At 37.2% G+C, this 15,427-nt stretch overlaps 1 protein-coding gene across 1 annotated transcript in view; it reads left to right on the forward strand.

Annotated features, from left to right (window-relative positions):
- Window positions 1–4,705: 4,705 nt before the first annotated feature.
- LOC116842066 (decaprenyl-diphosphate synthase subunit 1) overlaps window positions 4,706–15,427 on the forward strand; it is a 54,254-nt gene continuing 43,532 nt past the window's right edge. The window contains exon 1 of the mRNA XM_032810727.1: window positions 4,706–5,058. Within this exon, the coding sequence (XP_032666618.1) occupies window positions 4,900–5,058 (159 nt within the window). The 5' untranslated portion in view covers window positions 4,706–4,899. The remainder of the gene's footprint in view (window positions 5,059–15,427) is intronic.

Here is a 15,427-nt window from a genome sequence, read left to right on the forward strand (position 1 = left end):
GTTTTTTAATTCATTGATGGATCCATCGCATGTGTGAATTAAAAAACTCGTTCAATAGCTCGTAAACCATAAAAATTGGTAAATCACAGTCGACTATTACAAGAATAATTGATTATGACTGGCCATTTTTTACGGTTTACAGTACTGTTACGTCCACGATAGATAACTATATAGGGAAATTTGAAAGTAGTGAAATCAGTGACTTACGTGGACGGTCAACAGAGTGATGGCTCCGCTTTTGGGTCACTCTGCTTTTCACCGAGTTTACCCTGGGTCTCGGGAGCCTGGCGAAACGATTGATGAATCTGGCGAAAAGTCAGCGGTGCTTGTTCTCCTGGCTCGGCCTCGGATGTTCCGATACCACGCGGGTTGATGCGGCCCGCGATTCAGAATTTGATTTCGCAACGTTTGAAATATGAAGGGTAGGCAAAAGTAATTGCAACACAGTCGGATTTTACGACTAAGTATAATATACTGAATAAGTACATGAAGCTACCAGAGACTAACTATGAGAAGAAAATAATTATATATATTGCCTTCTCTACAAATGCGCGCGCTTTTATACGTCGCTTTGTCGCTGAGAGTCGTTCTCCGATTGGTCCATGGAGTTATGGCGAGGGAAGAGATTCATTCCTTTGCATGATGTCACCGCGTCGGTGTCCTGAGTGGTGTTTAGGATTCAGCTTTCATGCTCCTGTTTATGTTGGCTTATCGCACTGAGCGATAGCGGTTTCTTTGGGTCGATCCGAGATCCGTCGATTTCGAGACTCTCCAGCAGCACGCAGCATTCGGCATTTTAATTATAATGTTTTAACGCTCGCGAATATGCATATGCGCACGTACTTACATCTAGTAACATAGGGATATAATATCTAGTGATGTCTGAAATCAGACAAGTCGGCCTCCCGGTCTATAATAATATATTGTTAATGTTCTAAAATAGATCCGGACGTTACAGTACTAATGATCTATTCTTCAGCTGAACTACAAAATTGATGCAATAAAGGCGTTTTTTCGTTTCGTGACTACGACACCGTTTGGTTGGTTGGTTTGGTCTACTTAATGCTCGCAACGCCTCGAGCAACCAGTGGTCTCAGACCACTATTATGGGCAAGTTTTTTAATTCATCGATGGATCCATTGCATGATGCGTAAAGCCCATTCTACAATTGCGTGAACGTGGTTGTAAGAGGTTGTAAGTGATTACGACACCAATCAGAATAAAGCAATCAGTGAATAAAACATTCGGATTGGTTGACTCTTACGTTCACGACTACGCTTACGCAATTGTAGAATGGGCTTAAATACAGCGAAACGTTGCATTTGCGCATCACACACATGCGATGGATCCATTGATGAATTAAAAAACTCGATTTATATTTTAAAAAATATTTATACGCATTTCTTTTGAAAAATCTGGCGGTGTAATGACCTTGTTAATAACGTAAAGAATAAATAAAAAATAGATTTCCTTGCAAACATTGCGTCTCTAAAGCAGAATATCTAATCTAGTATATGATTACACAAGCGGCGCGCTACAAGTTGCATATGCGCATATTATATTTCAATAAATATTTTATGCATTTTTTCTGAGAAATCTGGCCCTGTAGTGACCTCGATACTAATATAAGGAACAAATAAAAAATTGTTGTTGTAGCAAACATTGCGTCTATGAAGCAGAATATCTTTTCTACTATATGCTTACACGAGTGGTGCGCTACAAGTCACATACACGTCTATTATATTTCAAAAAATATTTATACGCACTTCTTCTGAAAAATCTGGCGATGTAATGACCTCGTTAATAATGTAAGGAACAAATAAAAAATAGATTTCATTGCAAATATTACGTCTCCCAAGTAGAATACCTAACCTAGTATATGATTACACGAGCGCCGCGCTACAACTTGCATACACGTAAATTTCAATAAAAATTATATACATTTCTTTTCTTCTTTTCAAATCTGGCTTTGTAGTGACCTAGATAATAATATGCGCGTATAATGCGTATAAATATTTATTGAAACATAATATGCGCGTATGCAATTTGTAGCGCGCCGCTCGTGTAAGCATATAGTAGGAAAGATATTCTGCTTCATAGGCACAATGTTTGCTACGACAACAATTTTTTATTTGTTTCTTAATTTAGTATCAAGGATTTTTTAGAAGAAAGGCGTATTCAATAAATATTTATTGAAATATGAAATGCATGTATGCAACTTGTAGCGCGCCGCTCATGTAACCATATACTGGGTTAGGTATTCTGCTGGAGAGATAATGTTTGCTACGAACGTCATTATTTATTTGTTCCTTACTTTATTATGAAGGTCGCTACACAGCCATATTTTCGAAATGAGTGTACATAAATTTTTATTTGAATATAATAGGCGCGTATGCTCTTGTAGCGGACGACGCGAACAAGCATATCCTACGTTAGGTATTATGCTCGAGAGACGCAATGTTTGCTACGAAGACCATTTTTACTTGTTTGTTATATTGTTAACCAGGTTGATGCACAACCAGATTTTACAAATAGTCATGCATAAAATTTTATTCATGTATAATAGAAGCTTATGTTCTTATACCATATCACTCGAGCAAGCATATTTAATATTACATATTTTACTATATCTTGCACAAATCTGTTCACGTACGTAATGAATATTATATTATTTTTTTAAATTATTTATTTACAGTCTTTATTACGCTTTTGCCGCCTCGAAAGCCTAGAAAACATTTTCTGATTGGACTAGGAAGCTCTGGCTGCTGGCCGAGGGAAAGGGGGGATGCGCCTGACGTCACAACTAAGGAGAGACAAGGATGGCGTCCAATAGTTTGTCTTTATCTAACTAACTTGACCCAACCTTCCTGCTCTTGCGCCGCGTGAACAATACGCTTGTATGAGACGTGTGTATAGACCATGTAGTAAGAGATAAGTGGTCTGTTCTTTTCAGCTGCACTGTTGAACTGGTGTAATAGGTTAGAGTGAGAAAATATATACTTATCTCACTTTAACTTATTGCACCAGTTCAGCAGTGCAGCTGAAAAGAACAGACCGAATAAGAAACCGAACTTGATAGGACGCGAGTAGAGAAAGTGGTCCTGATTCGTGTTCCTCAATTGAGAGGAAATCCGTTGAAAAAAAATTTGTAAAGCAATAAGTTAAAGCGAGATAAGATATACTTGTCTCACTCTTACTGCACCAGTTCAGTGGTGCAGCTCTTTAACTGCACCAATGAACTGGTGCAGTAAGAGTGAGACAAGTATATCTTATCTCGCTCTAACTGGTTACACGACATTTTCCCGAAAACTAGATGGAAAAATATTGGTACCAACAAAAACCCCTAAGTAATACAATTTCTACTGATTAGTGACAGTTTGTTATTTGACACATACACACGCATATGTCAAAACGACTCCGCAAAATTCATAGACTTGCTTCTTCAACAGTATCACTAATCCGTAGAAATTAAAATTGTTGCCTAGGGGTTTTTGTTGGTACTACCATTTTCCTATCTAGTTTTCGGGAAAATGTGTAAAGCCCATTCTACAATTGCGTAACCGTAGTCGTGAACGTAAGAGTCAACCAATCTGAATGTTTTATTCACTGATTGCTTTACTCTAATTGGATGTCGTAATCACTTACAACCACTTATAACCACGTTCACGCAATTGTAGAATGGGCTTAACTCTCTAACTTTGCTTTGCCCTTTGATAGCCCTTAGGGCTATCGCACACAAATTGACATAACTGCATATGTATAGCATAAGACCATATGTACCAATGAGCATCGAGTATTAAGTCGCTATATTGGTGTCCGATGCTTAATATTCGATGCTCATTGGTCCATACGATCTTATGCTATGCATATGCAGTTATATCAATTTGTGTGCGATAGCCCTTACCACATATGGTAATGGTTCGCGCTCTCGCCATACGAGGTCTCTAAATGCAACTCAGGATTTGCCTACGGCTCCTGCAGACTTTTAACTTATTGCATCAGTTTAGCAGTGCAGCTAAAAAGAACAGACAAGTTAGTGAACCCTTGCATTTAATTGGTACACTTTTTTAGATCTAAAAAAAGTATATTTTGTATCCCAGCCAGAAATGATTCGTTGATCGATGTCGAATCGACATCGAAATTGTAAAGTCGACGTCGATTCGACATCATTTCGACATCGATTGACGAATCATTTCTGGGATAGTGTTTAGTCTAAATTTTTTTGACAGATTGTTAGCAGAAATACAACAGAATCTGCTAGCAGAGACTATGATGACAGATTAATAGTAGAAATTATTGTCCTGTCCAATTCTGTCGGATCTGTCGTTCTGTAATTTCTTTAAGTGTATTTAAATAGACCCTGTTCGGTTTCTGCCATCAATTTAGGGCAGTATTCATAGGCTAAGTTCGTCTTGCACGCTTTCCTGCTGACATCATTCTATTTTACTTCAGCACGTAATGAGCGATAAAGATAGAATGATGCTTTCAGTACAAAAACGTGCAAAACGAACTTAGCCACAATCGGAGTGTATTTAAAATGTTAAGTTCATCTTCAGATGTTTTGTACCCAATAAAATAGTCCGCACAACATCTGAAAATAAACTCAAGCCAGTCTTAAATACAAGGTCCGACTATGACTATCGCCCTTAGACCAATTACGTTGACGAATTACTCAACAGTTGTGCAACCTAGGTGTTCGCTGAACGCACTCATTCTCAACTAGAGATTCCGAGACGACACACTCAGGTTGGGATGGGAAAGAGACGGAGAGGAGCGCGAGAGAGGCTTGGCGGCGGTGGTGGGATCGAGCGGGGGTAATCGGTAGAGACGTCCGAATCGAGAGAGCCGCAGACTGCACGGTCGGTCGGTTAGTCAGGTACGCTCATTACAGTCCTCGCCATGGCGTGTATAGCGTCGGGTAGGCTCTGTGCTCGTGCGGAGAAACTGTGCCAGTTTAGACATTTCGCCCAATTACGGAGGGAAGTTACGACGAGTACATGTGCGAAATCACAACCCGCTGTCAGCCAGACGTGTGGCACGCTTCTGCAACGATGCCAGGTACGTTTTGCGGCGAGGGCTATGCTCCCTCGGCCTGTCAAACCTGATGTCTCTCTCGAAGAGATCCATATTTAAATCGTCGCGGGTCTCGCGTCTCCCCCGTGAACGTGTCGCAGAGATGAGCGAGGAGTCCGTCGGGCGCTACTCGCCTGCCAGAATGCATCGTTTCATTCAATTTCCGCGACTAAGATGTGCTGTTTTACGCCACGGTCATACATAACCTCAAGCGTGCGGCGACGGTTCGTCTCGCCGTATTCGCACGCAACTTAACCTAACCTATCCTCCGCTTGTGAGCCATGCGTTTCATCGGAAAAAGAAAATTTAGGATAGATAATGTAGTTAAAGGGCAATCAATGTGTTTGGTAGAAGTAGTGTGCCAGGGAGGCATTTTATTCCGCGGAGGAGGCTGAAGACACTGCGACAAAGTCGCTAAACAGTCGAAAACAGGAAAAGAGAAGTCCCGCGATTTTTACGGTCTGACTTATGAGAGATAATCGCGCGATATGCACGTAGCATGTCGAGTCGAGTATTTTTACATGAATTAAAGGTCAGGCATTATGACATGCCTATTAAATTATATAACATACGTGTCAAATTTGCTGCGAGATAACCCGCTCGATTGTTGGGATGCGCTTAGTATTTTCGATAAGCAAGGGCAGAAAGATATACACACACACACACACACATATACAGAGATATATATACACATACATACATATATACATATATATATATACATATATATATATATATATATATATATATATATATATTTGTTGAGATCGATTGTTATGGAATGAAACACATGTGAAATATGTTTTGAGGGAACAATGCGTTTCCACTCAGCTGTTAGTGCTCCTAGCAGAAGTTATCTGGGTCGTCTGCTAGTGATGTACTGCGTAGTCAAGCCAATATCTCGTTTGTTTGATAACAAACATGTTCGTGAAGGACTCAGCGAATTAAATTAACATGTAATTATAATTCATATTTCGTTGTGTCGTTTGTGCGATGCAAACTTTCGTCGAGAAACGGATAAGCACTTCGCGTATTTAGATGCTGCTTTGACTACGTGAGCGCACATGCCGTTGGCTGTACGCATGCGCGCGCGTAACATTCGAATTCGCTTGCCCGCTTCAGTTCGGCCACTTTACGGAACTGTGAGTGCTCTGAAGTGTTTATATTTGCATCAGTATTTGTATCCCGAAGACGCTCGATTAAATTAGTAAAAAAGCTTTGTCTTTGTGAAATGAAATGGGAAACAAAAGAATTTCGAAGAATTAACAATTTCTACGAAATGAAGTGAATAATAATTACTATATATATCGACGATATATTTTTCGACGTTCTAGGAGGACTTCCCAGATAGAATTCAAAAAGAATTCAGTTGTATGTCATCAATTCTGAGTTCATTTTTAGATGCAAAAAGAATTCTTTTCACTGAACTGAACTCTAAAGAATTCTTTTTATATCTAAAAAAATGAATTCAGAATTGGTGACATATGACTGAATTCTTTTTGAATTTTCTGTGCTATTTGGGTTCTTACTTTCCTTTTTTGATACTCAAACTTCCTACAAGGATTTAAGAGAAAAATAGTTTGAACAGAAAACTTTTTGTACCAACTTTTTGTGTCACGAAATTATATTTCTGTGTGAAAAAACCCGCTATTAATATTAATATCTCCGAAAGTCGACGTTTGCATGTTAGGACCGATAGTAAACGTACAAAAACCGAAATAAATTACCTTTTACTAATGTTGCCGTAGAAAAAGCTTGATTGACTTGATTGTCAAAATACGAGTGAGCTTTTTATGCTTTGGAGTCTACTTTGATTATGTATGTACTCATATGCAAGTACTGCAGACATACACGAGTTGATATTTGGACGTGTCAGGTCGCTTTTTGTGAAAGCATGACGTTCAGTTTTGTTTTTATTGGAGTTATTTCTGCGTTGCAAAATAACGTCTATGATAAAATAATTTTTTGAAAGGTTAAACGATCAATAGTTTGTATGTTACAAATAGATTGGAACATAAGAACACGGAAGAAACGATTTGTCATTTGTTTATTTGACAATTGTCATATGCACATGGACTTTTTGCTTCAAAAGATCACACATATAAACGCATTAATTATACACTGCACACGCATATGTGGTACAAAATTTACATATTTTAATTCGTGCTTAAAAGACATTTAAATGATATCGAGAATGAGTTTGAAGGATATACTACTTCTTTTAAGCCTGATGTATCGTATACTGTGCTTCCTATTTCTTTTTCTTTATTTCCTTTTTAAGAATTAACTGAAATCTGAACCCAGAAAAAGTTAGAAAACAAGAAACAAGAAGCAAGGAACACAATTGTAGGCTTTGGACGTCGTTGGGATGTTTCTAAGGCCTATATTAATAGTCGTCATTTGAAATGTGTCCTGCGTGAGATAGTAAGATCTGGATTTAGAATCTGCGTTTTTTATATGAATTGTATAATATATGTGAAATTATATTTGTAATCGCGATTTACAGCTGAGAAGCTCATATCTAACTCAAAATTAAAATCTGAGTATCTCATCTGAGGAAAGTTTCAAGTAACGACTATTAATACAAACTTAAAACGTGTTTTGATGACATTTATGCTGGCATCAAAACAAAAAAAACCGATGTAACACATATAGAGTTTTGCATTTTGTCTCAAGAAGTCACTTTTACATTAGAAAATTGCACCGATTTGACCGAATTAACCACGCGTCACTTTCGTGATAATGATATTCTGCGCAATCTTCAGCCAATTTTTCCTTTGGAAAAGTATCAGGATATAAAAAAGAGTAAATATTCAGCGGCATGCCGTACCGAATGCACAAAAGTAAATCGACGTGGTCGAAAGATAAGATTAAAAAATATCTGTGTCCTCACTGTTTCGCACGTTAGTCGCGATCCACCCAGTATACGTTCGTTCTCGAGAGATCGAAAGTACAGTTGCAATTTTCGAGCCGAGGCGTACGTGCGAAATCGCGACGTACTTTCTCGACTTCGATCGAGAGCGTTGTAGAACGGGCGGGTGAGTTTTGAAATTCCACCGTCGGTGACGATCCGTGGATCGTCACCCCGAAGACGTAATTGCTGTTGCGCAAGACTTAGGTAAACTAAGCTCGGGTTGCAACGGAGCGATCGCTCTGGGCGTTTGTCGTATCCGTCTCTACCTTTTCCTTTTTTTTTTCTTTCTGTTTGTCGTTGATACGACGAAAGTCAATGGCGACGTTGACAAAAATGGTGACGACGACGACGACGACGACTATGATGACCAATATTATCAAATCGATAAACGGCGACCGGTCGGATGGATTTTCGAGCTGTACTCGCGCTTGTAAGTAGGCTAACCGGCTTTTGCGAGAGATCCCTCTTGGAGCACATCGACGCCGCGGTATCCGGCAGCGCTCTTGACTTTCTCGACTTGGCCGAGCAGCTGCGCGTCGTCCCACACCTGTTTTTTTGCAATTCCGCGACTTTTACTTCTCTCGTGGAAGTAAACGACATTTTCCGATCGAGAGTGAAAATCACGGAAATCTATAAACACCTTGCCGCCCATTTGCACGACAAACAGAGATCAGACTCTCTGTTGCTCAGTTAAATTCGCGTTAAAGTTAAAGTTAATTTAAGTTTGAGTCAGTACGTGCGCTTTGTTTCTTTTGCGAATAGAATCTCATCGGAATAAATTTTCTACAATTTTACATATATAAAGTGAATCACAAACAATGTTCTTCGCTTGGATTTTTTGTTCACCCGAACAAAATTCGTCGACGAATTTATGATTGAACTAAGGAAGGGAAATATTGTTTATATTTGTAAAAAATTTTCGAAAGCTCGGTGTTCCAATGATCGGCGATATCGTATTGATTTGTTGCCTAACCGTGTCTTTTTTATCTATGTGCAGAATAATTCATATCGACGAGACACAAAATCGCTGATGTAACAATTTAATTTCTATTGGCTTGCAAGCGGAGAAGAGCAAAGTGGTTGCCACAAATTATACTCCAAACGTGATTTTTACGCTAGCGCTACCACTCACGTTCGAGCACGATGATGATACTGACGCACGACGCATATTCCGCTCTCGTAAAAGGTGCGCGTGTGCAGATACGCACGCGCAGGAATGCATGAATATGTTCACAATGCAATTATTCTTGTTAACGCAACGAATTACCGTGAGGTGAGGTTTAACGGATTAGCATCAGTACAGAGGAACCGCGCCTCTTCTCGGCAGAATGTCGATAGCCGATCTGGCGAAGGAGAGCGCCAATTACCGACCGGCGAGAATCACCGTGACAAAACGCCGTGTTCTGAAATAATTAACGGGAAATTCTTTTGAACTCACTGTGATGAGATCAGAATAAGAGGAGATTGTGTGTCGCATATAAAATAACGCGCGACTCGAACGCGGAGTATTCTCTCTCTCTCTCTCTTTTGAACCGAGTATCAAACTATGTTTCGAGGATTGCAAATCGGAGATCGGGTCAAAGCGAGTTAAGATAGAGACTAATCAAAATCCAATCTCGCAATTGTCGCAATCTCTCGCACGTGGTCTAACATGAATGTTACGCTTGTAGAAAAAAAAAACGATCAGGTAAAAGTGCCTATAACTAAACACGTTCTTAATGTTCATGTCGAATTACACAGTCAGTATTCCGTAAGGTGACCAGATGTCCCGATTTTTTCGAATGCTATTCACCGATTTGTCATCATTTTCAATAATTGTCAAATAATTTTCAGATCTTTTAACCCCCCTCCCCACACATTTATGAAGTGTCCCGAATTAGGACTGGAAAATCTAGTCACTTTAGTATTTTGTCGGTAAAGTTTTTAATTTATGGCGCCCTCTTAAGCACAGAGATCGACATATACATTTACCATAGAAGAAAACAGTATTCGCTCGCGCTGATCTGCCGGGCATCTGCACTTACGCACGCAGGATGCGTGAGTGCAGCCGGTTCTTTTAAGCCCGCGCGATCCGTCATCCCGGTTGTCGGTTCGCATACTTATCGCTGACGATTCAGGAAAGATTTTCGGCGTTTAAAGCACGCGACGCGAACGAAATGTGTAATATCCTACGAATCGCTTCGTCACCTTTCTGTCTCATTGCTGCTTGGTCTCGATCCGACTCGGCGTTCGAGAAGAAGTAGAAACTTAATGGTGTGTGTTATTAATGTACACATGGAGGGAATTTTATAGTGAAAATTATTATAGAATTTTGTAACCAAGAGGGGAATGCTATTGACATTTCAGGAACTAAAATGTGCTACTGAAAAATTTGCTGGTGTTTTTGCTAAAGACATAATAGAATTGAAAAGAATTGGTACAAAGGAGAACTAATATTCTTTCTGTGTATATTCCGCGCTGATTAAAACGCCTAAGAAGCACGCATGCAGCTCATCACCGTTCGAAAGCCCGAAATATTATTGTACTGTTGGATTGTACACTACCATATATGTTACACTTATTTGTTATACGATACTTTGATTCGAATATTTAAAGCTAGATATCCAGCTAAATATTCAGGGAACATGTGTTCAAGTTCTCTTAGAGGATTAAAGCTTTATCAGAAATCCGCGTTACGTTCGATCGAACGTGAGATATTCTACGAAGTTCAATGTTTCGAGTATGGAGGACAACCAGTTTTTACCTGTAAGATTATTTCGAATCTGTACCACAGTAACAAACACGAGAGATATCGCGGATTCTTTTATGTAATATAATTACTGCGTAGTTATATCTACAAAAAATAGGAAAACAAAGAAGAGAATTTTATATATAGAAAAATATGCTGCCGACACGTTACTCAATTCAATCGTAATTCTAGTCCTGCGATGTGGTGAAGCCTTACTAATTATTACCTATAATACAAGGCTGTGTTCACATATTAATTTATTAGATTTTACCAGTGTATTTATTAAAGTGTTGGCTATATATAAAAGTTTGATTTTCTCCTTTTGAAAGGGCATTTCACCTTCTAAATCTGTGACTGACTAGAGTCCCTATAGTAAGAGTCTGACCTATGTTGTTAAACTTTCTATTGGTTTTGACAAAATATATGGCGGAACCAATAAGATGTCTCGAATCTATGCTTTGCAAGCGATATTATTCAAATGATAGGAAAAGAACAAGAAAAAAACGTGTTTTCAATTATTTCAATCATTTTTTGTAATTTATATATACTTTATATTACACATTTGATACAATATGACAGGTTAGAAAATTATTTTTGACACATTATTATTATTCAACACATTCACATGCATTATAGTGTTTATATATATTATTTTATTATAAGTTATTTACTTACTTCTGCTGTTTATTACTTCTTCATATAATTACTATTAGTTTGTTTATTAGTTTATTAGTTTATTTGTTTATTAGTATTTTAATACTAATAAACATTAGTCTTGATTAATAATGTTTATAATGTCACGCTCTGTGAGTTCTCCATATCTTAAAGAAGTCTTATTTCGGCTGCGTTTCGAAATTCACTGCCAGTACTGAAAATCTATAATTCATGTTATGTATACTATAGAATTTCAATATTGGCCGTGAATTTCGGATTGCAGTCTTCATATCATCTAATCTTATCTCACCTTATCTACGATGTCATGTTTTGTCAAATTAGAAATATAAGTCAGACTCTTACTATAGGGACTTTAGGCCAGACTCTTACTATAGGAACTCTATGACTGACTATTAAAAAGAAGAAATTCATGTCTCTTGTTTTCATCTAGACCACAATTTATATTATAATATTCATAGCGCATCAAAATATTCGAAAGAGATAGTTGTAGGTTTCCCTATTATTTTGACATTTCCCCATACTTGATTTTCTTATAACCTAATATCCGTTTGCCCGGATAATTGGAGGAATACCCGAGTAATCTCACAGATTATACAATTTAATAAGAAATAACATTGCATGAAATACAATAAATATTAAAATAAAACCAACAAGATACACAAAACAAATATGGAATTGACAAATAGTATAAATGAAAAAATAAAGTAATAAATTACACCTAATAAATTAACATAACATATACATAATAAATATAATAATAAAATACACAAAATAAATCAAAGTGTCTATATGAATTAACAAGCCGAAAATCGTCGAGTCGTGCAAAATTCCTCATTTTGGGAGAAAAATAGGATGTAACTTTTTCGCGAGATGTTTAGCAAGAATGTTTAACTGACCACCTTTAGAACCTTTTGCGCCGCTTGTGCAACTTTTATCGCAGGAAGGACATGTTTTTTTTTTCTTTTTTTCTCTCTTTCGGTTTACTATGCACACCTTTCGCTTCTACATAGCGCGCTCGCTACTGCGCCGTTGAACGCCGGTGAGCGCGCAAAAGTTTAATGACTAGATCCGTGCTTTCAGCAACGCGTTCAGTGCCATTCTACTTATAGATCGGACTCAAGTTTAAGCAACAGCGACTTAAACGGATGGAGTAATAAATCGTCAGACTCACGGGAGAGAATATGTCAGCCATGATAAAATTATGCAACACGTAAGATCAAAGGAGGCACACGTAGATAGTCGGCGTGTGCACGATAAAGTGACTTTAATGCGCACATTTGTACATGACTGACTCTGCGTGTTGGAGGACCATGATTGTGCAAAAAAAAGAAAAAAACAAGAAAGAAGAATAACATCGCTCACTTGTAAATTACACATAGAAAATGGTTAATGAAATATCAGGCAATGAATCGACATTAACGATGAATTTCCCGATGTGAGAAAGTTTCACTTCTTCTTTTTTAGACCTAGAAATAATTTACCGGATTTCTAATTCGCCCTACAGCGGCTTGTTGTTTATGACGTTTTGAAAGTCCCAAGATTTAAAATCATTATTAATCATTGTCATTTGTCATTGTCTTTTGTCATTTGTCAAAAGTCTTCCATCTTATATTTCGCGACAACTACGTCTATTGCGGAAAAAAACCTTTCAAAGTTAAATAACTTTTTTTCGAAAGAAGTATCGAGAAATGTGTTGAAATTTGCGTTACATATCATATATTATATATCTGCATTACATCACGGTACACGGAAAAAACACGGAAATTCGGTTCCGTTGGTGCAACTGAATTTTTGGTTGCTCAGCGATCAAACAAAAACTCGGCTATAGGAACAAAAAAAATTCTTTATGAGGCTTCTGTATAGTCAATACAGAAATTGTTCTAACACGGAAAAAAAAGATTTGGTTGAATTGACCAAATATCTGGTCGAATATGAACGATCCAGAAATTCCGATTGAAGTAACCCGAATTTTGTTTAAGTTAACAAGATTTTTGGTATAATTTTCGGTTAAATAACCAGACATATTTAGTTAGTCTACCAAAAATCTTGTTAACTTAAACAGAATTCGGGTTACTTCAATCGGAATTTCTGGATCGTTCATATTCGATCAGATATTTGGTTAATTCAACCAAATCTTTTTTTTCCGTGTAGTTTTCATAACAGAGATATTGCTTCTGTGCTGGGATTCTGTAACTTGTTATTGGAGTTAACGACAGTTTCGTTATTGTTGCGCAACTTTTCTACGGTATACAAAAGTTGCGTAATTCCAATAACGAGTTACAGAATTCCAGCACTGATAACCTAATTTTCAGTTGGCTCCTATTTGGTTGAACCAACCGAGGTTTTTTTGCGTGTATAGATAATATATATGATAATTTTTTTTAACTTTTTTTATTTATGTAAAGTTTATTAAAATCTAAAATGCTAATTTAACTTATTTATATAAAATTAAGGAAAAATTTTTATTATATTAGCAAATAGTTGAAGCGTGCAGAGGGAAGATTAATGAAAGTTTGCTTAAAAAGAAATAGCGGTCTCTTCTTTACGAGAAAACAAGAGAATGTAATCGCAGTTAAGAAAAAACGATCGCAGCTATATAGGTCGTTCAATCAATTCATGCCATTAACAAAGCATATAAAATTAATAATTAGGATCGTGAGAACGACAAGAACTTGTTCAGATTAATAGCACAATTTCCCTCGCGACATTTTTCGTTCTAATGTAATATGAACAATATAAATTTATATTATTTTATACATAAATTGTAGATAAATCTGAGTAAAATTAATGATAAACTTAAAGAAAAAGATAAAGAGAGAGAGGGAGAGTTAATGAAAACTTACTAAATACCGTTGCAGAGAATTTTTTCTTATAAAGAGATTTAGTTGAGAAGTGATTATAATCACGGGAAGTGCCGTTCTTTTCTTTATTTAAAAAAATAGTCTTTAATATCGCCTTGATCTAATATGCAGACAAATAGTCATAGAAAAGACAGCCATAGTGAGATGTTATCTGGAAAGAAAAATATATAGAGTAAATAATTTAACGTTAAATTCTAAAATATTTTTATTATTCTTTTTATATTAAAGAAAAATGTGTAAGGAATAAATTGTGTGGTTATGAAAGGATTGGTTGGTCATATTATTTATTTTATTTCGTGAGTTTTTCGTTTGTACTCATCCTTTTCCTTTTCCTTCTATGAATAACTTTGGTTTAAACTATGAACACCCATTGAAAAGCGCGATAACGGGAAGATGAAAAATAGCTTTTATTAGTAACAAATCGCGAGCAATATATGTTGACATTGTATAAGATATACTCGCACAATAAAGGTACAAAAGTTTTCTGCAAAGTCTCTTTTCTTCATCGCGTATTTTCAGCGACTATTCCATAGTGATATGTTTTAACATATAATATCGTTAAATGCTATGACAATGCACGGCTGATATTATCGAAAGTAACAATCAACGGAAATAGAATGTAATTAATTAAACACACAGTCATTAGATAGTATTATTGGAACGGGGTCGGAAACAATGTCAACAGAATTATTTTTATCTGCTGTATCTCAAATAATTACATATCAATCTTTAACGTTCTCTTTGAGAACGTACGACAGGAAGCAACAATCGACGGAAATAGCGAACGAGGTGAATATATTTTCACGCATCCTGTAAGTTGTTCGAATTAACTTTGACGAAGGCTGTATCGAAATCGAGGGAAAGGTTGATGAGGATGGAGTTAGTATTGAGGAAAAAATCGAGTCATTGACATGGCCTTTACGGTTTTACGGCACGATAAAATCCCAGACGACTCGCGACAAGGTAAAGGACTACCACAGCCTGCGCTATATATACGCGAGGAGTGTACGCGTGATTCATCCGCGCCTTCAAATGCGTCAATTGATACGTCCCGCGCATGAATGAACATTCTGAATTCGCGATCGGTACAGCACGTAGCCACCGCCGATGTAATTTACAAAGCCGTCGATACAAGACCGGCATTTCGATCGTACGATCAGTTACGACGATCGACAG

The sequence above is a fragment of the Odontomachus brunneus genome, unplaced genomic scaffold (genome assembly GCF_010583005.1).
Source record: "Odontomachus brunneus isolate Ranch 3 - 2012 unplaced genomic scaffold, Obru_v1 Obru_scaffold_021, whole genome shotgun sequence".
Lineage (NCBI taxonomy): Eukaryota > Metazoa > Arthropoda > Insecta > Hymenoptera > Formicidae > Odontomachus > Odontomachus brunneus.